We start from the raw sequence: 26,542 nt of genomic DNA on the forward strand, positions 1-26,542 counted from the left end.
CTGAGGTCCGACTGCCCAGCCAGGACATCCCTCCCGTGATCCTCACGGAGGCTTTGAGGATCCCTTGGAAGAGTCAGCTGGGGAAAAAGTTCTCTCAACCTCCTTTGAATCTTCCAGTTAAACTGCTCTAAAGTATTCCCTTCATTCCCTCTGATCTCCACACCCCAAATCACATTTCCAAATAATTCCAAATGATTCTGGTCATTTTGAAAGGATTTCTACAGACCTCCCTGAGCTCTGGCCTCCTGGTGAACCTTCACCCCAATCCTGGCCTGGGTCCCTGGGACACCAAACCCATTTTCTTTCCTTTTTCCAAAACGAAGCCCTTAAAAATTCTTTAATGGCTTCAGGGCCTGGCTATTCCTGGGGACAGCTCCTGATTTTGGGCTGTGTTTGGGAGGGAGTTTTTAAAGGCCAAGGGGGAAGTGGGGCTGTGTCTGTCTGGGCAGGCCCCAGGGGGCCCTGTCAGCACTCACATGACAGCGGCACGGGGACAGGTGACAAACGTGCTCCAGTTTGCTGCTCAGAGCCCATTTTCCTCCTGGTTTGGCCCGTGGGAAGCGCTGGGGGAGGCTCGGGAGCCACACGGACACGGGATTGTCCAGTGGGGTTTATGGAGGATGGGGTGGGGGGCAGCCCCCAGGCTCCAGCCCAGCCCTTTGTGGGTGGGGGCAGGTTGTAGCAGGGGTCCCTGCCGGGTCATAATGAGCGTTGACTCCGTGATTGCAGAAGGCTGATCCATCACTTCAGTGTCTCACGCTGTGCTGTAGCACACCTCACCCTTACCAACAGTCCCACACAGTCAGACCAGGTTCCATCACTGACATCCAGGCACCACCACCCTTGGCCAGTTAAGGAATCACCCTCTGGAAAACGAATCTCCTTGGCACATTCCAGGTGTGCACAACGCCAGGTGCAGCAAGGGAAGATAAGAATTGCTTCTCGCTCTTTTCTCGGCGCTTTCTCACAGCTTCCCAGGAAAATCCTGGGAAAGCCATCGCTCCCCCTGCTCAGAGGACACGTGATTAGCACGGGGTCAGGGTTTGGGGGCTGGCCCAGGGCACGCCTGGGGGTCTCTCTGTGCCCCCAACCCCTCTTTTCCTCGCAGACCTGCTGGACTCCGGGCTGGGTGCTGGAGGAGGGGAGCGGCGCCGGCGGCGAGGCCGCTCCGGCCTGCGAGCTGTGCCAGGAGCTTCTCGCCTCGGGCGCGGCGGGACGCGCGGAACATCTGAACCACGCCTTGCTCCATCTGGAGTAGGACTCCTCTTCCCAATGGGAAATCCACGGATTTGCACCTTGACCCACGGGACGGACTCTGGACATTCCCGAGCTGGACTCGATGGCCTCGGGGGGCTCCTCCAGCCCTGGGGCTCTGTGCCTGATGAGGATTCTGGGATCCTGCTGCTGCTTTGGGCTGGGAGCAGCTTCCACATTCCCTGTCCTTCTCCATTCTCCTGGGAATGTGGCCCCAGCTTTGGATCACCCCGGGTGTGTTTTGGGTTACTGATCCCTGTGGATATCGAAGCCGATCCCATCCCGGGGTCTGGAGGAGCGAGGGGGAGCTGCAACCCCTGGGAAAAGGGAATTCCTCAAAATTTGCCTTTGACTGAGTGGAAATGAATCTTCCATAAACTGTTAGGGATGCTTGGGAAGGCTTTTTCTGGGAGTTTGAAATGTTGGGTGGGAGAATCTCAAGTTTTTTGGGGTCACTAAGAATTATTTTAATTCTTTAACAGTAATTTGAGTGTTCATAGCATCTCCATCAGTGGCATCCAATGTGTTTCCCAAAGTGGGGAAATTGAGGCACAAAGCATCAGCTCCAAATCTTTCTTTTCTTTTGGAAAAATCTCGTCTCAGGCTTTTCTATTGTGCAAGTTTCTCCCAAAGTGGATTTGGCATCTCCTGTTTGAGGAAACTTGTGTTGAAATGGAGAGCCAAGTTCTCCTCTAATTCCAGGGATCGGGAAGAATTGGGATCTCCAGCTCCAACGTCTCCTCTTTGGCAGCACGGAGAAGTCAGGAGTGAAGTTTCTTCCCCAGAACAGAGCCATGTTAGTGGATTTACTCATGACAAACTTCTGTGTGTCCCCAGGGTCCCTGGAACCATTTCCCAAGGCAAATCCCACAACTTCTTTCTTTGCTTCAGCAGCTTTGACCTTGGATTCTCCATCCTTGTGGATGTTGGAGCTGCTTCCAGCCCTGGGTAGAACCAGGGCCTTTATTTCACTGAAAATGGGTTTTCTCGGGGTTTTCTCAAGGTTTTCTCGGGATTTTCTCCACCTTTTCTCGGGGTTTTCTCAAGGTTTTCTCGGGATTTTCTCCACCTTTTCTCCACACCACAATGAACTTTCCCACCACCATCTCCTGCTCCAAGTTTCGTCGTCCTCCTCAAATTAATTGGGATTATTTGATAATTATTTGAGGGTTTTATGCTCTTCTTAGGGGAAAACCCCTCATTTTTTCCTGGGAATTCCTGGGAATTGCTCCAAGGCTGGAGCAAGGACCCCATCCATTCATTCCCATGGATTGGCCCCAAATGGCTGGAGCTGGCCAGGAGGAGGGATCCATCCGGGCTCTCCTCGCCTGGGAAATGGAATTCCCAAAGCAGGAGCACAGATGGTTTTTACCAGAGTCAAAGCCCCTGGTGCGGGGCTGGTGCAGCTCTGCAATGCCCAAAATGCCACGGAACCCCCCCCCGGGAGCCTTCGGGGCGAGCCACGAGGGAATTTTGAGCTGCTCCTCCATCCCCGAGGATGAGGAGGGAGGGACAGCGCTGGAAGCTCCAACCCGGCCTCGCCCGAGGACGTTTTTAGTGCGGGGGTGATTCATCCCCCCCAGACGGTCCCCAGGGCCACGGAGCTTCCCTTTCGGATCCAGCCCTCTCCAGGGCAGGAAGGTGGCTCTGGCTCCGAAATAACTTTAATTGCAGGGTGCAGGTGGGGCCCGTGGGTGGGCTGCGGTGCCGGGGCCAGCCTGGGCTCCAGGTGGGTGGGAGTTGTTTTGGGAAAGGCAGGAGCTGGGTGGGGGCAGATTCCCGTCAGGAGAAGCTGGAAAATCAGGAGTGGGGGAAGCTGTGCCAGGAGAACTGGGGCTGAGGGTGCCCCACTCTTGTTCTCCAAGCAGGGATGGAGATGGTGATGGTGCTCCTGGGGAAACCACGGCAGCAAAAATGCAGCTGGAAATGGGATTTTGGGTGGAAAATATTCATTTTTGAGGGTTTCTAATTCGGGGTCTGGGTTGTGGGAGGGGGAAGGGGCTGCCCAGGTGCTGGGGATGTCCTGACACCAAGCTCCTGGCACTAATCTGTGCCCAAACACCCCCAAACTCCAACATCCAGCTCCTTTGGGGCCACGTTTTCAGAGGGGACAAAAGAAATGAGGGTGAGGCAGGCTGGGGTTTCATCCCTCTAATGGGAGAGCGAGGAAAAAGGGAAATTTCCCTCCCAGGAACAGCATTTCTCTAAGGAAAAACTCTCTGACTGCTGTTGTTGTCCCAAATCTTCTGGGAGCTGCCCCTGGAAATGAGGGATGGGGGGATCATCGCTCCCCCCGTCTGCAGCAGGAGCCCATCTGTGCCACCAGCGAGGATGGGAAGTCATTAATGCCTCTGTTAATTAATAACTGCCCCTCGATTTTCATCCCTCATTAAGGGAGGGGAAATGATCCGTGATCCTGCTGTGCTTGGACACGAGCTGGAGGAGGCAGAGACTGGAGAATGAGATAAAAAAAGTGCATTTCCAAGGAAGTCAGAGACTTCCAAGGGGTGTTTTTGGAAGAGTTGTGGGCGGCAGCTCAAGCCTCCCAAATTTCTGAACCTTTCCTGCTGGGACAAGGGGATTTTTTGGGGAGCAAGGGGCCGGGCTTGGCCTCAGCTGGGGGGAAAGGGGGGTGGGAGATGGTGGAAGGGGACGGGGGGGGACATGGGGGGCTGGGGGGCAGGTGATGGGGTCTGGGAGATTCCCGAGGGGGTGGGAGTGAGCTGGGGGGACAGGGTGGTGCTGGGGAGGAACAGGATGGGTCTGGGGGGGTCAGGATGACCATGGGGGGTCAGGATGGTGCTGAAGGTGATGCGTGGGAGGGATGGTGGAGGGGCTGGGGGGGTCTGAGGGGATTTGGGGGTGACACCGGAGAGGATCCGAGGGGGAAGCTTGAGGGGATCAAGGGACAGTGAGAAGCAGAGTTGGGGGTGGTGCTGGGGGTACCAGAATGGTCTTGGAGGGTACCAGGACGGTGCTGGGGGGTCAGGACGGTGCTGGGGGGTCAGGACGGTGCTGGGGGGCACCGAGGGTGGGCGATGGCTCTGTAGGGGGGGCACTGAAATGCCAGAGGGCCCGGGGTGGTGCTTGGGGGATGGGCTGAGAGGGGACTCGGGGTGACACCGGGGGCGATCAGGAGGATCCCGGGGTGCTGCTGCAGGGCACCTGGGAGGGGGCAGTTCTGGAGGGGGGCACTGAATGCTGCAGGGAATTGGGGGTGGCCGGGGGGGCTGGGGGTCAGCCGAGGGCAGGCGCGGGAGGGAAGATGGGGGTGATGCTGGGGGGGGCAGCAGGAGGATCCTGGGGACGTTTCGGAGGCGGAGGGGTCAGAGCGCTGCTGGAGGCAATCGGGGCTGGGGGCCGGGGGCGCTGCCGAAGCGCGGCCGCAGCAAACCCGCCGGGCATCGCCCCTCCTGGCCCTGCCTCCTCCTCCTCCTCCTCCTCCTCCTCCTCCTCCTCCTCCCCCCGCCGGCCTGGGCGGGGTTTGGCCCCGGCACCGGGCGATGCCGGAGCCGGTGTGAGCGGCACCGGCGGCCCCCCCTGGCCCCCACCCCGGGGGGGTGCCCGGGCCCAGCCATGCCCGCCGGCAGCAACGAGCCCGATGGGATCCTCAGTTACCAGGTGGGGCCGCGGGGCGATGCCCGGTGCCCCCGGGGCGGCCGAGGATGCTCCGTGCCTGCTTCACTGCGGCATTTCCGACCGAGGGGAGGGGCGGGGAGGGGAGGAATCTGCAGGGGAGGGGGGCAAGGGGCGTGCGAGGGGGGCTGAAGGGCATCGGCGGGGGAGAGGTGTCTGTGAATTGGGGTGCCGGGGGTGTGGGAGCCCGGCCTCTGAAAGGGGGGGCGAGAGGGGCTCAAGGTGGGCGCAGGAGGGAGGGGAAGAGGGGGAAAGGGCACCCGCGTGGGGCCTGCCGGGGGGTCCTCACCGGGGCTCCTCCTCTGCATCTGGATGTGCCTCCCCTCCCTCCTGCCCCCTCCTCCCCCGATCGGCCCTTTGGAGAGGAGACAAAGGCCACTGTCCCCGCAGAGCCCCAGGTGCCCCGTCACTGTCCCCCTGTCACTGTCCCCCTGTCACTGTCCCCCCCCTGTCACTGTCCCCCCGTCACTGTCCCCCTGTCACTGTCCCCCCCTCACTGTCCCCCCTCACTGTCCCCTGTCACTGTCCCCCCATCTCTGTCCCCCCCTCACTGTCCCCCCTGTCACTGTCCCCCCCTCACTGTCCCTGTCACTGTCATCTCTGTCCCCCCCTCACTGTCCCCCTGTCACTGTCCCCCCCTCACTGTCCCCCCTGTCACTGTCCCCCCCTCACTGTCCCCCTGTCACTGTCCCCCCTGTCACTGTCCCCCTGTCACTGTCCCCCCCCACTGTCCCCCCTGTCACTGTCCCCCTGTCACTGTCCCCCCCTCACTGTCCCCCCTGTCACTGTCCCCCCCCTCACTGTCCCCCCGTCACTGTCCCCCTGTCACTGTCCCCCCCTCACTGTCCCCCCGTCACTGTCCCCCTGTCACTGTCCCCCCGTCACTGTCCCCCTGTCACTGTCCCCCCTGTCACTGTCCCCCCCTCACTGTCCCCCCCCTCACTGTCCCCTGTCACTGTCCCCTGTCACTGTCCCCCTGTCACTGTCCCCCCCTGTCACTGTCCCCCCGTCACTGTCCCCCCCTCACTGTCCCCCCTGTCACTGTCCCCCCATCTCTGTCCCCCCCTCACTGTCCCCCCATCTCTGTCCCCCCTCACTGTCCCCCCCTCACTGTCCCCCCCTCACTGTCCCCCCCTCACTGTCCCCCCGTCACTGTCCCCCCCCGTCACTGTCCCCTGTCACTGTCCCCCTGTCACTGTCCCCCCCTCACTGTCCCCCATCTCTGTCCCCCCTCACTGTCCCCCCACCACAGCTCTGCCGTCTGGGGGCTCAGGGCTTGCCCCGTGCCGGGGCAGGAGGGGCGCAGGGGGCTCCTGGGCTGTCCCTCCCTTTCAGCGTCTCCTTGTCCCTGTCCTCCCCTGCCCCGCACCCACAGGACCGGCCGGAGCTGCTCCGGGTGACCACGACAGGCGGGGAATTAATTAATGAGAGGCTGGCAATTAATGAATCTGCCCGGCAATTACAGTGCGAACGGAGGTTCTGCTCCCCCGGCGCCGGTGACCATCGTGTCCTGGTGACGCTCGGCTGTGACCAGCGGCTCCCTCCCCAGCCCCATTTTGGGGGTCCCATTTTGTCCCCTCCCCCAGTCCCAGCTCAGACCCCGGCCCAGGAGCCAGAGGGGTCCCTGGGGGTGGCACGGCCCACGGGACCCCAGGGCTTTGTCCAGCAGGAGGGAGGGGTGAGGGGGGGTCTCTCTGCCGCCTCAGCAGCCCCCAGGTAGCCCCTGTTACCCTCATCCCATCAGAACAGTGGGTCAGTTATTAATTAATGATTAATTACACCTCGGGTGAGGTGGGTGACATCAATCCTCCCAGTGCTGCTGGTGGCTGCTCCCGGTGTGCTCTGGGCTGGGGACCAAGGGGGGTCAGGGCTGGTCCTGAGTCTCTGCTTGGGGCTTTTCCTCATCCTCAGTTACCCTAAAACATCCCCAGAGCAGGAGCTTTTCTTTCCTAACCTGAGGAGTTGCAGGGATTCGGGAAAACTGAGGCAGAACTCCCAAAAATCTCTGCGGGGGACACAAAATCCCAACAAAATATGAATTTGGAGAGGGGGACAGGACACACTGAGCTCGTGACATGGAGGGGGATGGAAATGGGTTTTCCTGCCTTGCTCCAGCCATTCCTCATTTCACCCCTAGCAGCAACAATTCCTTTCAGTCTCCCCAGAAAACAACTTCCAGGCAGCCAAATTGAGTCTTTTCCTTAGAAAACAGCAAATTGAAACAACTCTGGCTGCTCTGAAACTCCAGGGTGAGTGATGCCAAGCTCGGCACCCCCTTTCCAGCCCAGTTTGGATGATTTGGTGGTTCCCAGGCTGTTGGCAGTGGAGGAGGTTGGAGAGGGAAGGCTGGTACCCACCCAGGTATCCTGGGATAACTCGGCTTTGGAGCCCTCCCCCTGCCTGCTCCATCCCGTCCCAAACCCACGGCGGGTCCCAAACCCTCGGAGCATCCCCGGACCCACAGGTGCCCACCTGCCCTTCCTAAATCTCCTGGAGCCTCAATCCTGGTTAATAACCCACAGTGGGGCTCCGAGCTTGGGTCCCGGCGGGATTTTCCCTGCCCAGCCCTCGGTGTCACCTTCCCCGGCCGGGTCATTTTACAGCCGGGTCACCTTTCCGGGCAGGTGACCTTTGAGTCCGGCGGCGCCGGGGAGGGAGCTCATTAAAGCAAACGAGTCTGGAGGATGCAGAAGCCGGATTAGCTCAGCTCGGGAAGTCGGGCAGAGCTGGAGAGGGAGGAGAGGAAAAACGGGGCTTGTCCGGAGCCTCTGTCCCGTGGCAGGACTGGCTCTGGCTGATGAGGATCCCCAAGGGATGGGGATTGTGCCAAAGCAAGACCTTCCAGGAATTCCCTGACTTTCTGCAGGAAATTTGGATGGAAATCAGCCCTGCCCACGATGTTTCTTTTCCTGACAGTTTGTACCTCACTTGTTCTTTGGGAATTTGGGTTTAAAATCCACCCGAAGGCTGATGTCCTTCCCCTGGCAGGATGTGGTGTTTTTCACCCCATTCCGCAGAATTTTCCATAAGCCAGAGCTGGATTCTTCCCCTCCACTGTGATTTCCAAGTGGGCAGAGTTTTGGGGAGTGTAAACAATCCCTGGGTTGGCACCCTGGATTCTGATCCCGTCCCTTTTTGTCTCTGGAGCTGAGGGACACAAGGTGCCACCTTGTCCTGAGGGAATGTGACCCCCCGATCCATCTGGAGTCCCCCAAAAGAGGGGACTGACACGAGGATGAAGGAACAGCCTGAAGGGGAAGGGACCCACAAGGTCACAGCAGTGACAACGTGATCCTTCCTGGCAGAATCCCGGGGCTCCCCTGGGGGCTGTGCATCCCCGATGGAGGGAAAACTCCCCCAAATCCTGCTGGAGCTTCCCTGGAGTGCAGGAGGGGAGGTTTGACAAAATGTGGTTTTTGGGGAGAAAGAGGCTGCCTGTATCACCAACGGGAGGTTTGAATCTGCCACTCCCAAACCTCTGTTTACTCCCACTGCCACAGGTGTGCTCAAATTTGCCATTTTATTAAAATTCCCATTTTAAATTGTGATTTACGGAGCCCTTTCAGCCTGTGCCTTCTGCAGGGTTGGGGTTTAGTCCCTTTTGGCAGCTCTGGAGGGAGCAGGGTGCTGGGAAGGGCAGGAGGGTGGTGGTGGATGCCACTGGAGCGAGGACGGAGGAGCCACTGGCGCAGGAAAATCCGGCTGCTGGGCAACGTGGGCAAGTCCAGGAGCAGGCAGAGGGAGCGACAGTGAACTCTGGAATTGGAGCTCAGGGACCAGCAACTCATCCCCAGCAGGAATGTTTGTTCCTCCTCCTCATCGCACTCACCAGTGCCTGGCACACGAAGGTTTCCCATCCGTCGGTTAAAGCGGGAATTCGGGGGAGCAGATTCCCTGAGAGTAATTCCAGCTGAAATCGTGATCCATTCTTTATTCTCCATTTCCCAATAACCTCATGGCATCATTAGCAGTACAAGGGCAGCGTCTGCCCGACGGCGTTGGAAACTTCCCTCACAAATTCCAGCTGTGGCTGCTCTGAGCTGGTTCCCCGGGCACGGGGGAGCTCTTGCTCCTGGAATTTCATCCAGCAGCCCCACCAGTTCCCCCAGTTCCCTCAGGATTTTGCTCCTTTTCCACCCTCAGTTTCAGGAATCAAAATCTGGGTGTGGTTTTTGTTGTTTGAATCATTTTTGGTTGCCAGGATGGCACCAAGGTGAGGATGAACCTCATCCACTCAATCATCCCAAACCTTCCCCTTGAGCCTTTAAATGAGGAATAATTGGGAAACTGATAGAAAATATGGGTTGTTGGGCATTGCAGGGTCTTTGTTTGCACAGATGATGGGATTTTGGTTTTCTTGGATTGTCTGGGGGCACAGGGAAGGGGAAGGTGAGCAGTGGTGATGTCTTTCCTTCAGTATTTGAAGCATAAAAGAATAATGGATTTTTTTGGGCTGGAAAACCATCGGACGATGCTGCTCCACCCCTCTGCCATGGACAGGGATACTTCCCATGAGCCCAGGCTGCTCAGAAATCTCAGTTAAAAGATGGGAAACGCTGTTTTCCATGGAGAACTCGCATCAAGGGGAGCCTGGGCCTCTGCAGGACCTTGAAGGCTTTTGGAGGTCATTGGTGGCCACGTCCTGTGGCCAAGAGCCACCCAGGGAGTCCTGCAGGGACCACCCTGAGACCAAGGGTGGCTCTTTTCCCCCAGCTTGCAAATGCCTGTGTATTTTTTCTTTTTGAAGAAATGAACCACAAAAACAGAGCAGGCGGTTGAGTATTTTTAGGTCTGAAATGCCCAAATTTGGGTCTGAGGTCCCTCTCCCCCCACAGTAACCCTTCCAGATTCCCATCGTGTACAACACGGGTGGGTTTATTTGGGATTGGGAAAAGAACCTCCCACAAGTCCTTGTTTTTTGGGCTGTGCCTGGAGGAGAAGTTGTGATCCTCATGGAATGGTGGAGGGACAGGGAGGGTGGAGGGAGCTCCACAGACCCATCCCCGAATTTTCACTTCTCCTCATTAGAGACACGACGAGGAGGCTGTGATTGACCAGGGCAGGACGAGCAATGTGGTCAACATCCACTACGAGAAGGAGGAGCTGGAAGGTGAGATCCTGCTGGGATCCTGCTGGAGGGGCCACCAGGCCCTGGGAAAAAGCCCCTGCAATGTCCCTTGCCTGGTGTCACATCAAGAGCAGCAAAACTCGTTGTGGTTCCTGATTAAACAACATTAATGATTTCTTTTTTAATGCGATGGCTTTTAAAGCCCTGGTGGAGGCCCCGCTGTGAAATGTGTCCACGGGGTTGGATAATTCCCATCTGCTTTTCCCACAGCAGCTGCTCCCAGCTTGGAGAGGGCAGGAGAATCATCTGATGTGGTGCAGATTCCCTGTTTTCCTCCTGGAGTTCATCGTCATGGGGCTCCTTTGATCTTTCCTTGTCACCTTCTGCCATAAAAAGATTTCAAAGCTATGATTATTGTATTATCTCCTGCTTAATGAGCAAACCTGAGGGTTGGTGGTGGTGTTGGCAGCTGGAATTTGAGAAGGGTTTTGGTGCTTTCAGGGCACATTTAGGTGACCCCCAAACCACCCCTTTGTGTGACATTTGAGTAAAATGGGCTTGGAAAAAAGGACAAGTCTGGGAAAGTCAGGGATCCACTGAAATTTACATGAAGGGAAGGCGCTGTGGGACTTTTGGGGTGTCCTGAGTGGGGCCTTGATGAACCTTGCGGGTCCCTTCCCACTGAGGAGCGTCCCTGACTCTGTGGCTCCCTCCTGGAGTGGCTGGGCCACCAGTCATTGCCACCATCCCGTTTTCCCAGGCCACCGGACCCTGTACGTGGGCGTGCGGATGCCGCTGGTGCGCCAGAGCCACCGGCACCACCGCGCCCACAGCCAGAAGCACCGGAGACGGGAGCGGGAGAAGGAGCCGGTCCCCGCGGAGCAGGGATACCACTGTAAGTCCTGCTGGGCCGGCCACCACGGCACTTCCCAGCCAGCTCCCTCTGGATGCTTTGGGTGGCTGTTTTGCTGAGGAAAAGTGGGGTTTTTTAAAGCAAGATTCCCCCTTTTCCAAGCTTGTCTCTGGTTTTGGAGTTAAATCCGTAATGGATTTAGGGATCCTGGTGTAAAACTGGAGGTGTGGGGAAGGAAGGAAAGCAGCCCATCCTTATGGAGCATGGGATGGGGGCTCCACCTTCCCCGTGGCTCTGTGAGAGCCCAGAGAGAGCCGTGGGAGAGGGGCCAGCCCAGCATTTATGGCTGGACTGGTCCCAGTGGGATGCCACTGGAATGTGAGCGTACCTGGATGGATCCAGGCTCGCTGATGGGATGGGGAATCTCCTCCTGTCCCCAGACACCCCATCCCAGCGGGTCCAGTTCATCCTGGGCACGGAGGAGGATGAGCAGCACGTCCCCCACGACTTGTTCACGGAGCTGGACGAGATCTGCGTGAAGGAGGGGGAAGATGCCGAGTGGAAGGAGACAGCCAGGTAAATAAATCCCTGGGATGTGGGAATGGCAGGAAGCTGTGGCAGGAGGGGTTTAGGTTGGATACTGGGAAAAGGATCTTCCCCTGCTGGAACAGCTCCCCAGGGAATGGTCACAGCCCCAAGGCTGCCAGAGCTCTCTGGGACAGGGTGGGATTTTGGGGTGTCTGGGCAGGGCCAGGGATTGGACTTGATGATCTTTGTGGGTCTCTTCCCACTTAGGAGATTCCATGGTTCTAGAGGTCAGGGAAGGCTTGGACAAAGGGGTTTGGGGATTAGTGGAATTTTCAGGGTCATCCTGGGCCAGAAGTTGGACTTGATGGTCCTTGTGGGTCCCTTCTAATTCCAGAGTTTCCATGGTCCTGTGATCCTCACAGGTCCCTTCCACCTCTGGATATTCCATGATTCCATGTTTCCCGAGGTCGGGGACAGCTCTAAGTGGGATTGTTGGGGTGTCCTGCACAGGGACAGGGGTTGCACTCTGATCCTTGTGGGTCCCTTCCAGCCGAGGATATTCCGGGATTCCGTGATCCCTGCTGCCAGCTGGGGTGGCAGAGGAGTCCCTGTTCCCTGGGATACGGAACTTCCCCAGCAGCAGGAACCTCCTCCAGCCACTCCGCGGTTTTATCCGAGGGGCTGCAGGGCTGGAGCCGTTTTTCCTCTGGCTGATCCCACCCCGAATCCACAGGTGGCTGAAGTTTGAGGAGGACGTGGAGGACGGGGGCGAGCGCTGGAGCAAGCCCTACGTGGCCACGCTGTCCCTGCACAGCCTCTTCGAGCTGCGCAGCTGCATCATCAACGGCACCGTGCTGCTGGACGCGCGCGCCACCAGCGTCGAGGACATCGCCGGTACCCAGGGGGCTCGCTCCCGGGAAATCCTGCCCCAGGGCTCGGGGATCCCAGCTGTCCTGGCGGCGGCCCTGGGATGTCAGCGGGGTTCGGCTGCGCAGCTCTTGCTGGCCACGCGCGGTCCTTTGGAAAGTGATTTTTTGGGTTAGAGAGCGACGGGAGCAAAGTTCTGCAGCAAAAAAGGAGAATGTCCTGCAGTAAAAAAAGAGAATATTCTGCAGTAAAAAAGAGAATATTCTGCAGCAGAAAGGAGAATGTTCTGCAGCAAAATGAATATTCTGCAGTAAAAGGGAGACTATTCTGTAATAAAAAGGAGTATATTCTGCAATAAAAAGGAGAATATTCTGCAGCAAAAAGGAGAATATTCTGCAGTAAAAAGTAGAATTTTTACTATTCTAAAAGCCGGGGTTCAGGGCTTTGAAGGCAGAGTGGCCCTGGCAGGGCAGGTCCATGCTCTGACCTCGTGTCCCTGTCCCACCCAGACCTGATCCTGGCCCAGCAGGAGCCGTCGCCGGAGTTCGACGAGCGCACGCGGGCCAAGGTTCGGGAGGTGCTGCTGAAGAAGCACCACCACCAGAACGAGAGGAAAAGGAACAACCTCCTGCCCATCGTGCGCTCCTTTGCTGATGTCAGCAAGAAGCAGGACCTGCACCTGCTTGAGAAGCCAGGTGAGGCTCTGTGGGGTCTGGGGCCAGGTGAGGCTCTGTGGGGTCTTGGGCCAGGTGAGGCTCTGTGGGGTCTGGGGCCAGGTGAGGCTCTGTGGGGTCTGGGGCCAGGTGAGGTTCTGTGTGGCTTGGAGCCAGGTGAGATTCTGTGTGGTTTGGGGCCAGGTGAGGTTCTGTGGGGTCTGGGGCCAGGTGAGATTCCAGAGGGTATGGAACCAGGTGAGGTTCTGCGGGGTATGGAACCAGGTGATGTTCTGTGGGGTATGGAGCCAGGTGATGTTCTGTGTGGTTTGGGGCCAGGTGATGTTCTGTAGGCATGGAACCAGGTGAGGTTCTGTGTGGTTTGGGGCCAGGTGAGGCTCTGTGGGGTCTCGGGCCAGGTGAGGCTCTGTGTGGTTTGGGGCCAGGTGATGTTCTGTGTGGTTTGGGGCCAGGTGAGGTTCTGTGTGGTTTGGAGCCAGGTGATGTTCTGTGTGGTTTGGGGCCAGGTGAGGCTCTGTGTGGTTTGGGGCCAGGTGAGGTTCTGCGTGGTTTGGAGCAGGTGAGGTTCTGCGTGGTTTGGAGTCAGGTAAGGGTCCTTCAGGGCTTAGAGCCTGATGAGGTTTTTGCCAGGTTTTAGCACCAGCTGGAGGTTTCTGCCAGGCTTTACCACAAGGTGAAGGTTTCTCCAGGGATTTGACACCAGGTGAGGGTTTCTCCAGGCTTTGCCACCAGATGGGGATTTCTGGGTGACTTTGTCCGCATTAGACTTGTTCTGGCCAATAACAAACACCCCAGCTCCTCCTTTCATCCCTTTCTGAGTTTCTCTTTCCTCCCAGCCCAAACCCTCACCCCTCACCCATCTCCCACCACTGCAGAAGCTAAAAATGGGGTGACCCCTGAGACCAGTGCCATGGACCTGAGCAAGGTGAGACCCCTGCACCTCTCCCACTCCTCCAGGGGGATGAGAGAGGCCCTGGGGGGCCCTGAGGGCTTCGTTTTTGGGGGGTTGCCTGAGAATGGCTGCTCCTGCCCAGGCGGAGCTGCACTTCATGAAGAAGATTCCCAGCGGAGCAGAGGCATCCAACGTGCTGGTGGGAGAGCTGGATTTCCTCCACCAGCCCCTCGTGGCCTTTGTCCGCCTGACCCCGGCCGTGCTCCTGTCGGGAATGACAGAAGTTCCCATCCCAACAAGGTCTGAAGGAGAAGCACAACATTTTTATTTAAAAAACCCCAAACCCACCTGAAATTGCCCCACAATTTGGGGCCCAAGGGAACAAGTGGGAGCTGCATGTTTCTCCCATGCTGCTCCTCACCTTCGTCCCTTCCCTGCTGGATCTTTGAACCCTACGAACTAATTTCAATGGAATTGGCCCCAAAATGAGATTTGTGATTGGTTTTGGTGAGCAATTCAACCCACAGAGGAGGTGGGGAACCAACACGTTTCCCCTTAAGGTCCCAGGGATTTCCCTGGGTGCTCTTGGGGTGAAGCCACATTCCCCTCTCTCCGTTTGGTTTTCCTTGTCCAGGTTCCTCTTTGTTCTGCTGGGGCCAGGAGGAAAAGCCCATCAGTACCATGAGATTGGCAGGTCCATGGCCACCACCATGACGGATGAGGTGTGATGAGATAAGGGGGACTTCTGGGTCACTTTTGGGGTTCTTCACCATTCCCTGTCCCTGGAGCAGTGAGGAAGAGGATTTGCTGTCCCAGCCCTTCATTCACCCCCCAAACCAGGCAGATTTACATCACCCCAAATCCTGGGGGCTGAAATCCCCTCTGGGTGCACCCTGCACCCCATCCTGCCCTACGGGGTACCCAGGACATTGTCCCCAGTGGTGGCATCGCCTGGGCCAGAAGAACTTCTCCCCTTTAAGCCAACACCTCCAGTGTGGCCATGGGGGGCAGGGCTGAAATCCCACCTGGGATTCATCCTTCACCTCATCCTCCCCACATCCAGGGCTGGCACCATCCCAGGGGTGGCATTGCCAGGGTGGTAGAACTTCTCCTCAAAGCCATGAGGGACGGTGACCTCATGGAGGAGATGATTACAAGCGCCACAATGCCCAGATTTCTCCTGCTGGGGGAACATTTCCAGCTGCCATTCCCAGCAGGAGATCTGGGGAAGATGATCCTGCCATAGCCAAAGGGGCGCTGCCCAGGTGAGGACACCTGGGGTGGGTTGTGCTCTCACCTGGGGGTCTCCTCTGGGCAGGTTTTCCATGACGTTGCCTACAAAGCCAAGGACCGGGCTGACCTCGTGGCTGGCATCGACGAGTTCCTGGATCAGGTCACGGTGTTGCCTCCAGGAGAGTGGGACCCATCCATCCGAATCGAGCCCCCCAAAAACGTCCCCTCCCAGGTGGGTGCTGCAAGGGGGACGGGCAGCACAACACCCCAGATTCTGGTAAACTTGGAATTCCCAGTTTGGCACAGTCACACCCAGGCCAGGAGCACAACAAGCAGGTGGTTGATAAAGTACCTGAAAAATACCTGTTTTGAGCTGAATTCCGTGTCCACAGGAAAAGAGGAAGATGCCGGGAGCTCTGGATGAGAGTTCTTCCCACAGCAAACCAGAGAAACACAGTGGTCCTGAACTGGAGCGGACTGGGAGGTGGGAGCTTTCCTGGTTTGGGGCCTTCTTCTGTTTTGCCCCCAAAATCTGAGCAGGGACCTTCCCTTCCAGCAGCTTTTGGGGTCACCTGGTTCAGTGAAAGGGCTGCACGTTGCCACCTTGGTCCCCTGGGCTGGGCAGGGGGGACACCTGGGCAGGGAGGAGGCCTGGGAAGGTGGGAGATCTGGGCAGGGGGGACACCTGGGCAGGTGGGCCCAGCCCCAGCATCAGCACACTCGGGTTTCCTCCCTGTGGGGCGGGGCAGGTGTGGAAACACCTCCAGGCAAAAGCATTTTCTGCCCAAAGGAAGCCAAAGGTGCTCTCCCACGGGAACAGCCTGGTCTTCCCTCCCTCCCTGCAGGCTCTTTGGAGGTCTGGTCCTGGACGTGAAGCGCAAGGCGCCGTGGTTCTGGAGTGACTTCAGGGACGGTCTGAGCCTGCAGTGCCTGGCGTCCTTCCTGTTCCTTTACTGCGCCTGCATGTCCCCCGTCATCACCTTCGGGGGACTGCTGGGGGAGGCAACCCACGGCCACATTGTGAGCTCCGCTCTCCGTAGGGAGTGTGGGGAGGGGGAGGCGCCCCACATGAACCCCCCTGGACTGGTGGGAAGCGTCCCTGCTCGTGGGGAGTGTTTGGAGCCCAAACCAGCCCCTGCCAACCCAACCCGTTGTTCCCTTCCAACCCAATCCGCTCCATAACCTTTGAAATCTCTTCGCTGCTGTGAACTTCCTTTGGGCTTCTTGGGAGGCTTTTTTCCTTAATGATTTATTTCCTCCCTGCTCCCTCTCTTCCCTGCCAGAGTGCCATGGAGTCACTGCTGGGAGCATCCATGACGGGCGTGGTTTATTCTCTCTTTGCTGGCCAACCCCTCACCATCCTCGGCAGCACTGGACCCGTCCTGGTCTTTGAGAAGATTCTCTACAAATTCTGCAAGTGAGATGTTTGTCTTCTATTCTTCTGGGGAAAAGATTTTTTTTCTTTTTTTTGGGCAGAGAGAAGATGTTTTTCTTCTCATTTTCTTGGTGGGAATTGTCAGATTTAAGTTGTTTGCTGGGTCACAGAGGTTTCCTGCTGCTGCTGTCGTGCAGGAAGGGTGAGGGTCTGTGGGCTTGTGGGTTGTTTGGGGTTTTTGGCTTGGGGTCACTTTGGGATTTTAGGGTTAAAATGAAGCAGTGGGAGGAGGAGGAACCAGAGGCTCTGGGTGGATGCCCAAGGAAGGTGAGACAAATGACTCTGGTTTGGGACCCTCACAGAGGGTCTGTTTTCCACTGAGTACAAAACTTTTAAACCTGGTTTTGGCTGGAAGAATAAATAGATTTTGCCCAAATATCCATGTAGTTCAATTGGAATATTTTGAGTTTTGGGGATTTTATTGAACAAATGGGATCTTTTCCTGGGAAATAGCTCTTTTCTATGACAGTCCTTTCATCCTGGTGACTTTGGTGTGGGATGAACCCCTCTCACCAGAATTAAACTTCTCATTCACCCCCAGGCTGACTGTGGGTGACCGGGGCAAACCCAGCTGGTTTTGGTGTCAGGGCTCTGGGGGACATGGGAGAACTTTCCACAACCTCCATCAGCCTTCAAGGCATTAAGACAACGTTAATTAATGCTAATTAAACACTTGGCTTCTCCACCCATACCCTGCAACCTCAAGGACATGGAAACCTCAATTACCACCTGCAACCTCCACACGCTCCCCCATCGCTCCTAATTTTCTCTGGAGAAAGGCTCGGCTCCGAGGCCTGTGCTGGCCTTTCCCCCAGGAGTTTTTGTGGTTTGCCAGGGAATACACGCTCTCCTATCTGTCCCTGCGGACGTGCATCGGGCTCTGGACCGCGTTCTTCTGCGTGGTGCTGGTGGCCACGGACGCCAGCTGCCTGGTGTGCTACATCACCCGCTTCACCGAGGAGGCCTTCGCCTCCCTCATCTGCATCATCTTCATCTACGAGGCCCTGGAGAAGCTGAGCCACCTGTGGGAGACTTTCCCCGTGCACATGCACAGCAAGCTGGACCTCCTCACCATCTATTAGTGGGTGTTCTCCTCCTCCCCCACCCAGCAGGTGCCTCCGGGCTTGTCCCGGCACTGTTCCCTCAGCCCTGTCCTGGTTTCCCTCCTCCAGCTGTAAGTGCGAGCCCCCGGCTCATCCCAGCAACGAGACCTTGCGGTCCTGGCGGAGCAGCGGGATCAACGTGTCGGGAATCACCTGGGCAAACCTCACAGTGACCGTAAGTGCCCTGGGCCACCACTTCCTCAGGGAGGCCAGGGGCGTTCACAGGTGCCAAAGCCACCATCTTCAGGTGACTTTGGGCTTCAAAGAGCTCTGAGAAGCCCCTGCTTAAACCTCATGAGTCCTTTTAACCTGTTTGGTCCAGGGAAGGAGAGCCCAGGGGTGCCCAGCCCCCCTGGTCCAGCCCACCTGCCCCAGCTCACTTTGTCCCCAGCTGTCCCCCTCAGCCGGGCTGTGGGACCTCGATCAAGGTTAAGGGAGCACTTTGATTCCTGGAGCGTTTGAAGGACTGAAGTTCCTGCCTGAAGGCAGTGATTGGTTCCCTTAATTGGTTCCTAATGACTCCAGGCCCTGCTGTCCAAGGGTCTCGCATAAATTTGCATGTCTGAGCAGCCCCACAGGGATTGTCCCTGGAAGCAGAGCCCAGGTGTGGGACTGGAGCTCTCTGGGACATCTCCAGCCCCTTTTGGCCTTGTCCTGAGAGCCCCGACTGCAAAGGGATGATTTGTCTCTTTTTCCCACATGGTTGTCCCAGCCCTCCTTCCCTGCTCCCTCTTTATCCTCAAATTTCCAGCTTTTCCTTCCCCTCCAGTGTTTTCCTCAACCCTGGTGGAGCGGAGGACGTGCCGTAGGTCCGTGGTGTCCCACCACACCCCGCCTCTGCTCCCCTCTGTGTAATTCCAGCTCCGTGTGTCACTTGCTCAGCTGCTGCTGCCCATATTTACATTATACAAATACACGAATATTTATATTTATATATAAATCATCCACAGATTTATATTAATATATTATAATATAATAATATATTTATATGTTTCTATGTATTTATAGATATAAATATTTACATATTTATAATAGACAGATATATTTATAATCTATTGATATATTCATATTTATAACCTCTATGGCAGATAGAAGTTATCTGCCATAGATAACTTCCATGTTATCATAGAAGATCTTGCACCAAGACCCCCAACCCCCCCTGTTATCCTGGTTTTCCTCCGTGTCCTGATGCTCTGTTTCTCCAGGAATGTCGCTCTTTGCATGGGGAGTTCCACGGACCTGCCTGCGGACGCAACGGCCCCTACGCGCCCAACGTCCTCTTCTGGTGCTGCATCCTCTTCTTCTCCACCTTTGTCCTGTCGAGTTTGTTGAAGAAGTTTAAAACCAGCCGTTACTTCCCAACCAGAGTAGGTAGAAGGTGATGGCCTGGGACAGATTCCATGCTCCTTTCCCAAAATGCCATTCCTGGAGCTCGGAAGGATTGGCCACCGCTCAGTCAGGCTGGGAAACGCTGACCTTGGATGTTCCTCCCTCGTTTCCATGAGTGCAGAGGGGCTGTAGCATTCCCCACCTGCCTCACAACCTGTTCCAGAGCGATGTTTTTTGGCTCAGGCAGTGGGAAATCAGCTCTTCCAAAGTTATTTATTTCTTTTCCCCTTCTGAGCATCATTTTCTGGAGTGGCATTCGAATGAGAAGTTGCCATGGAAAAACAGGAATGAATGATGCCTCAGCGCCTTATTCCCATTTTACCCAGAAGTGTGGCACCTTTCCTTATTTTTAATATTTTTGTTAACATCTGAATTAAAATTTGAATTTTCCCCCTAATTAAACTCTTTCTACTGTCCCACACCAGATCCTCAGATCTCCAACATGGCAGCAACATCCACCCAAGGGAGTTGGCTGCATGTCCTCGGAGTGGAGGGATTTTAGGGATTAACCAGCCCTAACGCTGTGGATGTCCCCAGGTTTCCTGGCCCCTCTGAGCCGCGGTTTCTTGCCCCAGGTCCGATCCACAGTGAGTGACTTTGCTGTGTTCCTCACCATTGTCATCATGGTGCTCATCGACCTTGGGATCGGGATCCCGTCCCCCAAGCTCCACGTCCCCCATATGTTCAAGGTAACGGGCTTGGGGATTGGTGGAGAAGGCTTTTGGCACCTCAGGTGCCACCAGGTGAAGGCAGGGCAGGGCTGGAGGAGGTGCTGGTGGTGGAACCATCTCCTCTTCCACATCCAAGTGCATCGATTCCCCATGGAAATCATGTACAGCCCCAAAACCAGACACTGGACAGGAGAATCATCTCCAGCAGGACAGGGCTGGGCTGGAGGAGCTGCTGGTGGTGTGAGCATTTCCTCTGCCACATCCAAGTGCATCAATTCCTTCCTGACTTTCAGGAAGACAGCCCCAAAAACAGGGGAGAGGGGACTCTGGGACAGACAACACTGGCACTGCGAAGTGCCCTGGGAGAGGGTGACATGAAGCCAGGGCTGGGAAATGCTTGGACACAGGGATGGAGGGGCACGGAGGCCAGGGAAGGGTTTGGGCTGGGAGCTGATCCCCCCTGTGCTGCAGCCCACCAGGGATGACCGTGGGTGGCTCATCAACCCCATTGGGCCCAACCCGTGGTGGACGGTGCTGGCCGCCCTCATCCCGGCCCTGCTCTGCACCATCCTCATCTTCATGGACCAGCAGATCACGGCCGTCATCGTCAACAGGAAGGAGCACAGGCTCAAGGTGAGGGGCTGCAGGGGTCACCCCCTCCTCACCCCGCTCGGGCTGCGGGGCTGGGACAAGCTCCTGTCCCAAACACTTTGGGAAGGTTTGGGATAACACCAGGATGTGTGGCAGGAGCTCTCCTCGACACAGGGAGGGGATGGCAACTTTTGGGAGCAGCAAGTGAATATTGGAGAATAGAAAGGTGGGTTTTTTTTTTCAAATATCATTGGCAGCTGAGAAGGGATCTCAATGAGCTCCAGGGATCACTCAGAGCCATGTCCTACCTGCAAGTGGTGGGGATTTCTTTATGAATGAAAAAATAATCAATTTTAAAATTATTTCTGAGAAGCCTCCAGACCCACTTTGTCTGATCTTGCTGGATTTTTGTGCAAGACATCAAATCCACCTTTGGTTTTAGTTCTTATTTCAAACCTTATTTAAATTTTCCAGAAGTTGACCTGTGCTTGAGCAGGGTTTGAGCCCCACCCGTGGTGTTGTCCTGGTCCCTGAGGGATGCTCCTGTTCCGTTTTCACTCCCCAGAAAGGCTGCGGGTACCACCTGGACCTGTTCATGGTGGCCGTGATGCTCGGGGTGTGCTCGGTGATGGGGCTGCCCTGGTTCGTGGCCGCCACGGTCCTGTCCATCACCCACGTCAACAGCCTCAAAGTGGAGTCGGACTGCTCCGCGCCGGGCGAGCAGCCCAAGTTCCTGGGGATCCGGGAGCAGAGAGTCACTGGCCTGATGATCTTCGTGCTCATGGGCTGCTCCGTTTTCTTCACCTCCGTGCTCAAGGTGAGAGCGGGGTGGAAACCCCCTGGTGACCCACAGGAGTTTGGGAGGGGATGTAAAATTCGGGCCTCTCTCCCCAAGGAGGTGATGCCAAAGGTAGGATGGGAGCCAGCCTCGGTGACTTCCCAGCCCTTCAGACCCAGCCTGGGGAACTCAAGCCAAGCAAACAAGACAAATCCCTTAATTCCCAGGTGTCCTCCAGACCCTCTGTAGTGAGAGGGATCCTGGCTTGATCCCACCAAAGCTGGTCCATCCCTGCCCTTCCCAGCTGGATTGGAGAGAACAAAATCCGTGCTGGATAAAATCCAGCATGGGAAAACTGGGAATCCTCAGGCAGTACCTGAGAAAGGAGTGGTGAGAGAGAGTGGCAATACTGCAAATGAAATTTAAAGCCATTATTGATTGCATTTTTTCCCCCCAGTTTATCCCGATGCCAGTGCTTTACGGGGTCTTTCTGTACATGGGGGTCTCGTCACTCCGAGGAATCCAGGTACGGCGGTTCCAGGGAATGTCCTCTCCCTGAAGGCCTTGGGATGGGAAAAAATGTCTCTGAGAGCAGGAAATTCAAATGGGTTTTGTCAGGGACTGATGGGTGGAGGCTCAGGAAGATTTTAGGGCTGAGAGGGCCCAGTTCAGCACTGGGAGAGGCAGTTCAGCGCTCTCTGTTTCAGGCTTTAGGACAGGTTGGTGTTTGGTGATGGGAAATTGGCAGAATTCCGTGTGAAGGGAAGGAAATTCCACTGGGAATCCTCGCTGGGGGATTCCTAGGGCCAGGAGATGCTGACAAGAGAAAACCCTGGAATAATTTGGAATTTGGTGGGCAAAGCCAGGTGGTTTTTGCATGGAGCAAAGGGAAAACAGGTGCTGCTCCCAGGAGGAACAGAAGGGGATCCCGGATTTCTCCTTGCTCCTAAAATCTCCACGTCTCAGCAGCTGCAGGAGCTGTGGCAGTGCTCCCTTTCCCCTGCAGTTCTTTGACCGCCTGAAGCTGTTCTGGATGCCGGCCAAGCACCAGCCCGATTTCATCTACCTGCGCCACGTGCCCCTGCGCAAGGTGCACCTCTTCACCCTCATCCAGCTGCTCTGCCTCGTGCTGCTCTGGGCCATCAAAGCTTCCCGCGCTGCCATCATCTTCCCCATGATGGTGAGAGACGGTGGAGACAGCGTTCCTGGTGTTCCCAGTATCCCCAGTGTTCCCAGTATTCCTGGTTGTCAGGGTTTGGAAAGCCAGGTGTCTGCTGAGGAAGGCAGGAGCCTTCCCTGAAATGGAAAATGCAACCCCCCTCCCTCCAAATTGTTATAATTTTGAAATTAAGGGGTGCTCAGGCAAAGATATGGGAATAGGAATAACAATTCTTTATTAGGGAGGAAAATAAAAATAAAATATTAAAAAGCAGTAATACAAAACGACCCTGCCAGAGTCAGAACAGGCCTGACCCGCTGTGGGTCAGGGTGGTGGCAGCAGTGCCATTCCATGGGGGCTCAGCCCTCCTGCAGTGCCAGCTGTGCTTCTGCTGGAGCAGGATCCTGGACAAGGCTGGAGTTTTCCTCTGGAGCTCCAGGGCTGCTGGAGATGGGCCTGGGCTCCCTCTGGGAATGCAGTGGGGCAGAAAGCTGCTCCTCTGGGAATGCAGTGGGGCAGAAAGCTGCTCCTCTGGGAATGCAGTGGGGCAGAAAGCTGCTCCTCTGGGAATGCAATGGGCACAGGCTGCTGTGGTGTCCCAAAGCCTCAGATTGTATCCAGGTAGGAATGCTTGGCTGCTCCCCCTGGGCACAGCCTCTCCCCATGGGATGATGGAATTTTCTCAGCCATGCAGGGACACTCAGTGGCCATGAGCAGAAGATAATTAATAATTAATGGCTCATGAACAGAAGAGATCTCCTGGAGAGGAGGGAGGATTGGTTGTGGGAGAGATAAAGAAAAGCTGCCCCATGAACAGAAGAAAACTGGATAATTAACAGAAGAAAACTGCCCAATTAACGGGAGATAACTGCCCCATTTCTAACAGACATAGAACACACACTTGCCTTGCAATCCAGGACACCGTGTTCCCAGTATTCCCAGTGTTCCCAGTATTCCTGGTGCTCCCAGCGCCCCTTGGTGCTCCCAGTGCTCGCAGCTCTGAGGGATGGGAAGCCTTACCCATCTTCCCTTTCCTTCCCGAAGGTTTTGGCTCTCGTTTTTGTCCGGAAAGTGATGGATTTCTGCTTCTCCAAGCGGGAGCTCAGCTTCCTGGATGACCTCATGCCAGAAAGCAAGAAGAAGAAGTTGGACGATGCCAAAAATGAAGCCAAAGAAGAGGAGGTAACGCCAGGGGCTGGGAATCTCCTCTGGCCTGTGAGATTCCCTGTTCCTGTCACAGCTCATCCTTAGATCATGGAATTGTGGGACCATGGAATGGGTTGGGTGGGAATGGACATTAAAGTCCACCCAGTGCCAGCCCTGCTGTGGGTAAGGACATTTCCCACTGTCCCAGGGTGCCTCAAGCTCATCCAGCCTGGCCTTGGGCACTGCCAGGCTGGGGAAGGGATGGGGAATCCAGAGCTCCTCTGGGCAGCAGCTGTTGGGGAACATCCGAACTGAATCAAACAGATCTCATAGCCTGGATCCCACATTCTGAACTTTTTTCCCTAAATTTGGAGAGAGTTTCACACTTGAACAGAGACATCGTTATCGTTTTTATTATAATGAAAATAATTATTATATTTCTGTGAGAGTTTGCTCCCAGCAGTGTTACTAACCCCAAACACACCCACAGGGGAAGGTCTTTTCCTGCTGCTAAAGGTGCTGTGGCTCAGAGGAGAGGGCAGCATGCCAGGTTTTTACTGGAATTTCATTTATCCCCTCTTGGATCAAGGAGAGAGAACTCGACTCGTCTCTTTTCAGGAGTCCCAGAAAATGATGGAAGCAGCTGCTGCGAATTCTGTTCAGCTGAAGCTGGGCAAGACCAGCAGGGTGGACACCCCAAAGCCCAGCAATGACAGGTAAAGACCCCTCAGGTCAGGACCCCCGGCAGGATCAGTGGGAAGTGTCTGGCTCAGGTTTCTCCACCTGCAGATTTATCCCCAGTCATCTCAGTGGGAAAATCCCAATTTACTGGCAATTTAGGAGGTGATGGCAGAGCTCTGACCCCACACAGTGGCTGCGTAATTCCTGTTTTATCCCAAAACTACCTCACCAGTGGCTTTCTGGGATCTGGAGACCCTCCTGCTCCCACCTAAGAGGTCACAGGGGGAAACACCATCTGTGGGTCTGCAGCTCTGGGGCTTGATTCCCAAAATTCCTCATCCAGCCAAACCATCCTCAGCAGCTGAGCTCCGGTTTTCCAGGCCCTCCTGTTCCTCTGGCTGCTGCCAATGCTCCTGGTGGGATCAGACCCATCCTCATGGAAAACCGTGTGGAATATTCCTTGCAGGGCTGATCCTTCCGAGATCAACATTTCGGACGAGATGTCCAAGACCACGGTGTGGAAGGCTCTGACCATGAACACAGAAACGCTCTGAAGCCGGAGGGAAGGAGGTAAAGGCTCAGCTGTGGCGTGGCCTTGTGGGGACAGCACGTGCCCACGGCCTCCCTGCGCTCTGGCCAGTGCTGCTGAGCAGGGGGCACGTTCCTGGGAACAGGCAGCAGGACCACAGCCACCGGCAGCAGGACCATGGCCACCGGCTCCTCTCTGCAGGGAAGTGTGGGAGCTACACCTGGAATCCTGGGATCAGACTGAGAGGCTTTGAGGGGCTGGGGGCATCTCCAGAGCTAGGAGTGGAGCTGGAGAAGGGCTGGAGCAGCAGGGGAAGGGTCTGGAGAGCTCCTAAGAGCTGGAAAGGGGCTCAGCCTGGGGAGAAGGAGGCTCAGGGGGGACCCTGTGGCTCTGCACAGCTCCCTGAGAGGAGGGGACAGCTGGGGGGGTTCAGGATCTGCTCCCAGAACAGGGACAGGAGGGGAGGGAACAGCCTCAGGTTGACCAGGGAAGGTTCAGGTTGGATACTGGGGAAAATTCCTTCATGGAAAGGTTGTGCAAGCCCTGGCACAGCTGCCAGGGGCGGGGGGGAGCCATCATCCCTGGAAGAGTTCCATAAACTTGGATGTGGCACCTGGGGACACGGCCAGTGGTGAACTTGGTGGTCGACGGTTGGATTGGATGATCTTAAACACCTTTTCCAACCTGAACAATTCCACAGATCTCTGATTCCACTGATTCTGGGTCTTCCCCCCTCCTTTCCCTCTTTTCCCCCCATCCCCACGTTTAGGCGCCTCGACGCCGCCGTCGAGGAGCAGGAATGTGACTCAGGGATGTGCCAAGGCAGACACGGAGGAGCGGCTCGTTTCCCACCCGAGGGGTCCCATAAAGCCATGCAGCGTTTCCCGTTCCCCGGGCTGCTGTGTCCCGGGGATCCGTGTTGTCCAGCCTCGTGTGTCCTCGTGTGCGTGTGTTGTGCAGTGGTGGAGGCTCCGCTACCGCTTCCCATCAGTTCTATTTTTTTAATCTCGAATTCTTCCTCTCCTTCCTCTTTTTTTTTTATTTTTTTTTTTTTTTTCCAAAATATAAACTCTGAATGTACAAAACCATTCCCTGCTCGATCTGGTGCCTTCTCCTTCCTCACAGCTGGGGTTTTGGTCTGGTTTGGGACCCTCCTTTGGATAACTTCTGTCTCTTACTGGTACAAGAGGAATGCTCTCCATGGTGGAACAGCATTGGGAGCATCTCAGAAATTGGGATGAACCACCCCTGAGCACTCGGGATAACCCAAAGGAAAACCATTTTCTCCCTATGCTCCATTTTCCCATCTTCTTTGAGGGTTCTTTTTGGGCTCTGCTGCCAGCCTGAAAGCGGTAAAATCCAGAAATGTCCCTTTTTAGTCAGCTCTAAAATGTCCATAAGGGAAGCTTAAAAATAAAATCCCTGGATTTTGGTGGTGGGAGCAGCCAGGTGAGATGTGGAGCTCTGCACCCCCAGAATCCCAGCCCTTGTTCCTCCACTTCTCTTCCTGTCACCTCCCTGGACTCTGGATTTTCCTTCACCCCTGTCCTTGCAAAGCCTCTTCTGGCCTGGCAGGGAACTGGGAAGTGCCTGTTCCTTTTCCCTGCTGTTTCACAGGGAGAGGCTGGGGAGTGGCGAAGGTCCTGAAGCTCTCCCCACATTTTGGGGGCTTGGGGGGCTCGGGTGTCCCCCTGGAATGTGTGGCTGAGGCAGGGGCTGTGGAGCTGGGAAGGGAGGACATTTCAGAGGAAAAGGTGCTTCCCCAGCCCTCGGGATGCTTGGAATGTGCTCCAGCCTCTTGGAATATGCAGCTGGGACAGGAGCGTGACCACTCCTGCCATCAGCTCATCCCACCCATCCGGGAGCCTTTTCCTGCATGGAACCACCCCAAGAGGACAATGGTTGGGGAGAAGAAGATGTGGAATTGCTTTGTAAGGATGGAGGTTCCACCTCCCCAAGCAGGGCAAAACTCCACCAGATTTGATGGATGGGGATTTGGGAAGTGGGGTTTCACTCCTGCCAGCCTGGGATGGGCAGTGGCAGAGCAGGAAAAGC

General features: G+C 56.1%; 1 protein-coding gene across 2 annotated transcripts; it reads left to right on the plus strand.

The window, feature by feature from the left end:
- The first annotated feature begins 4,736 nt into the window (after positions 1–4,736).
- On the plus strand, positions 4,737–25,575 carry SLC4A8 (solute carrier family 4 member 8). 2 transcript variants are annotated; one of them, XM_053967374.1, is made up of 25 exons: positions 4,737–4,875; positions 9,919–10,000; positions 10,719–10,853; positions 11,252–11,387; positions 12,073–12,233; positions 12,716–12,901; positions 13,717–13,805; positions 13,915–14,072; positions 14,407–14,494; positions 15,091–15,237; positions 15,398–15,489; positions 15,851–16,025; positions 16,289–16,422; positions 17,276–17,521; positions 17,613–17,718; positions 18,749–18,910; positions 19,508–19,621; positions 20,075–20,236; positions 20,760–21,011; positions 21,430–21,498; positions 21,979–22,152; positions 23,176–23,313; positions 23,896–23,993; positions 24,425–24,528; positions 25,257–25,575. In XM_053967374.1, exons 1-24 carry the CDS (start codon positions 4,831–4,833, stop codon positions 24,510–24,512), a joined length of 3,237 nt encoding a protein of 1,078 aa, XP_053823349.1. In that variant the 5' UTR covers positions 4,737–4,830; the 3' UTR covers positions 24,513–24,528; positions 25,257–25,575. The 2 variants fall into 2 exon arrangements, with proteins under 2 accessions (XP_053823349.1, XP_053823350.1); XM_053967375.1 differs by having other exon boundaries at positions 13,756–13,805.
- Positions 25,576–26,542: the final 967 nt, after the last annotated feature.

Source organism: Vidua chalybeata, chromosome 30 (genome assembly GCF_026979565.1).
Source record: "Vidua chalybeata isolate OUT-0048 chromosome 30, bVidCha1 merged haplotype, whole genome shotgun sequence".
In the NCBI taxonomy this organism is placed as follows: Eukaryota; Metazoa; Chordata; class Aves; order Passeriformes; family Viduidae; genus Vidua; species Vidua chalybeata.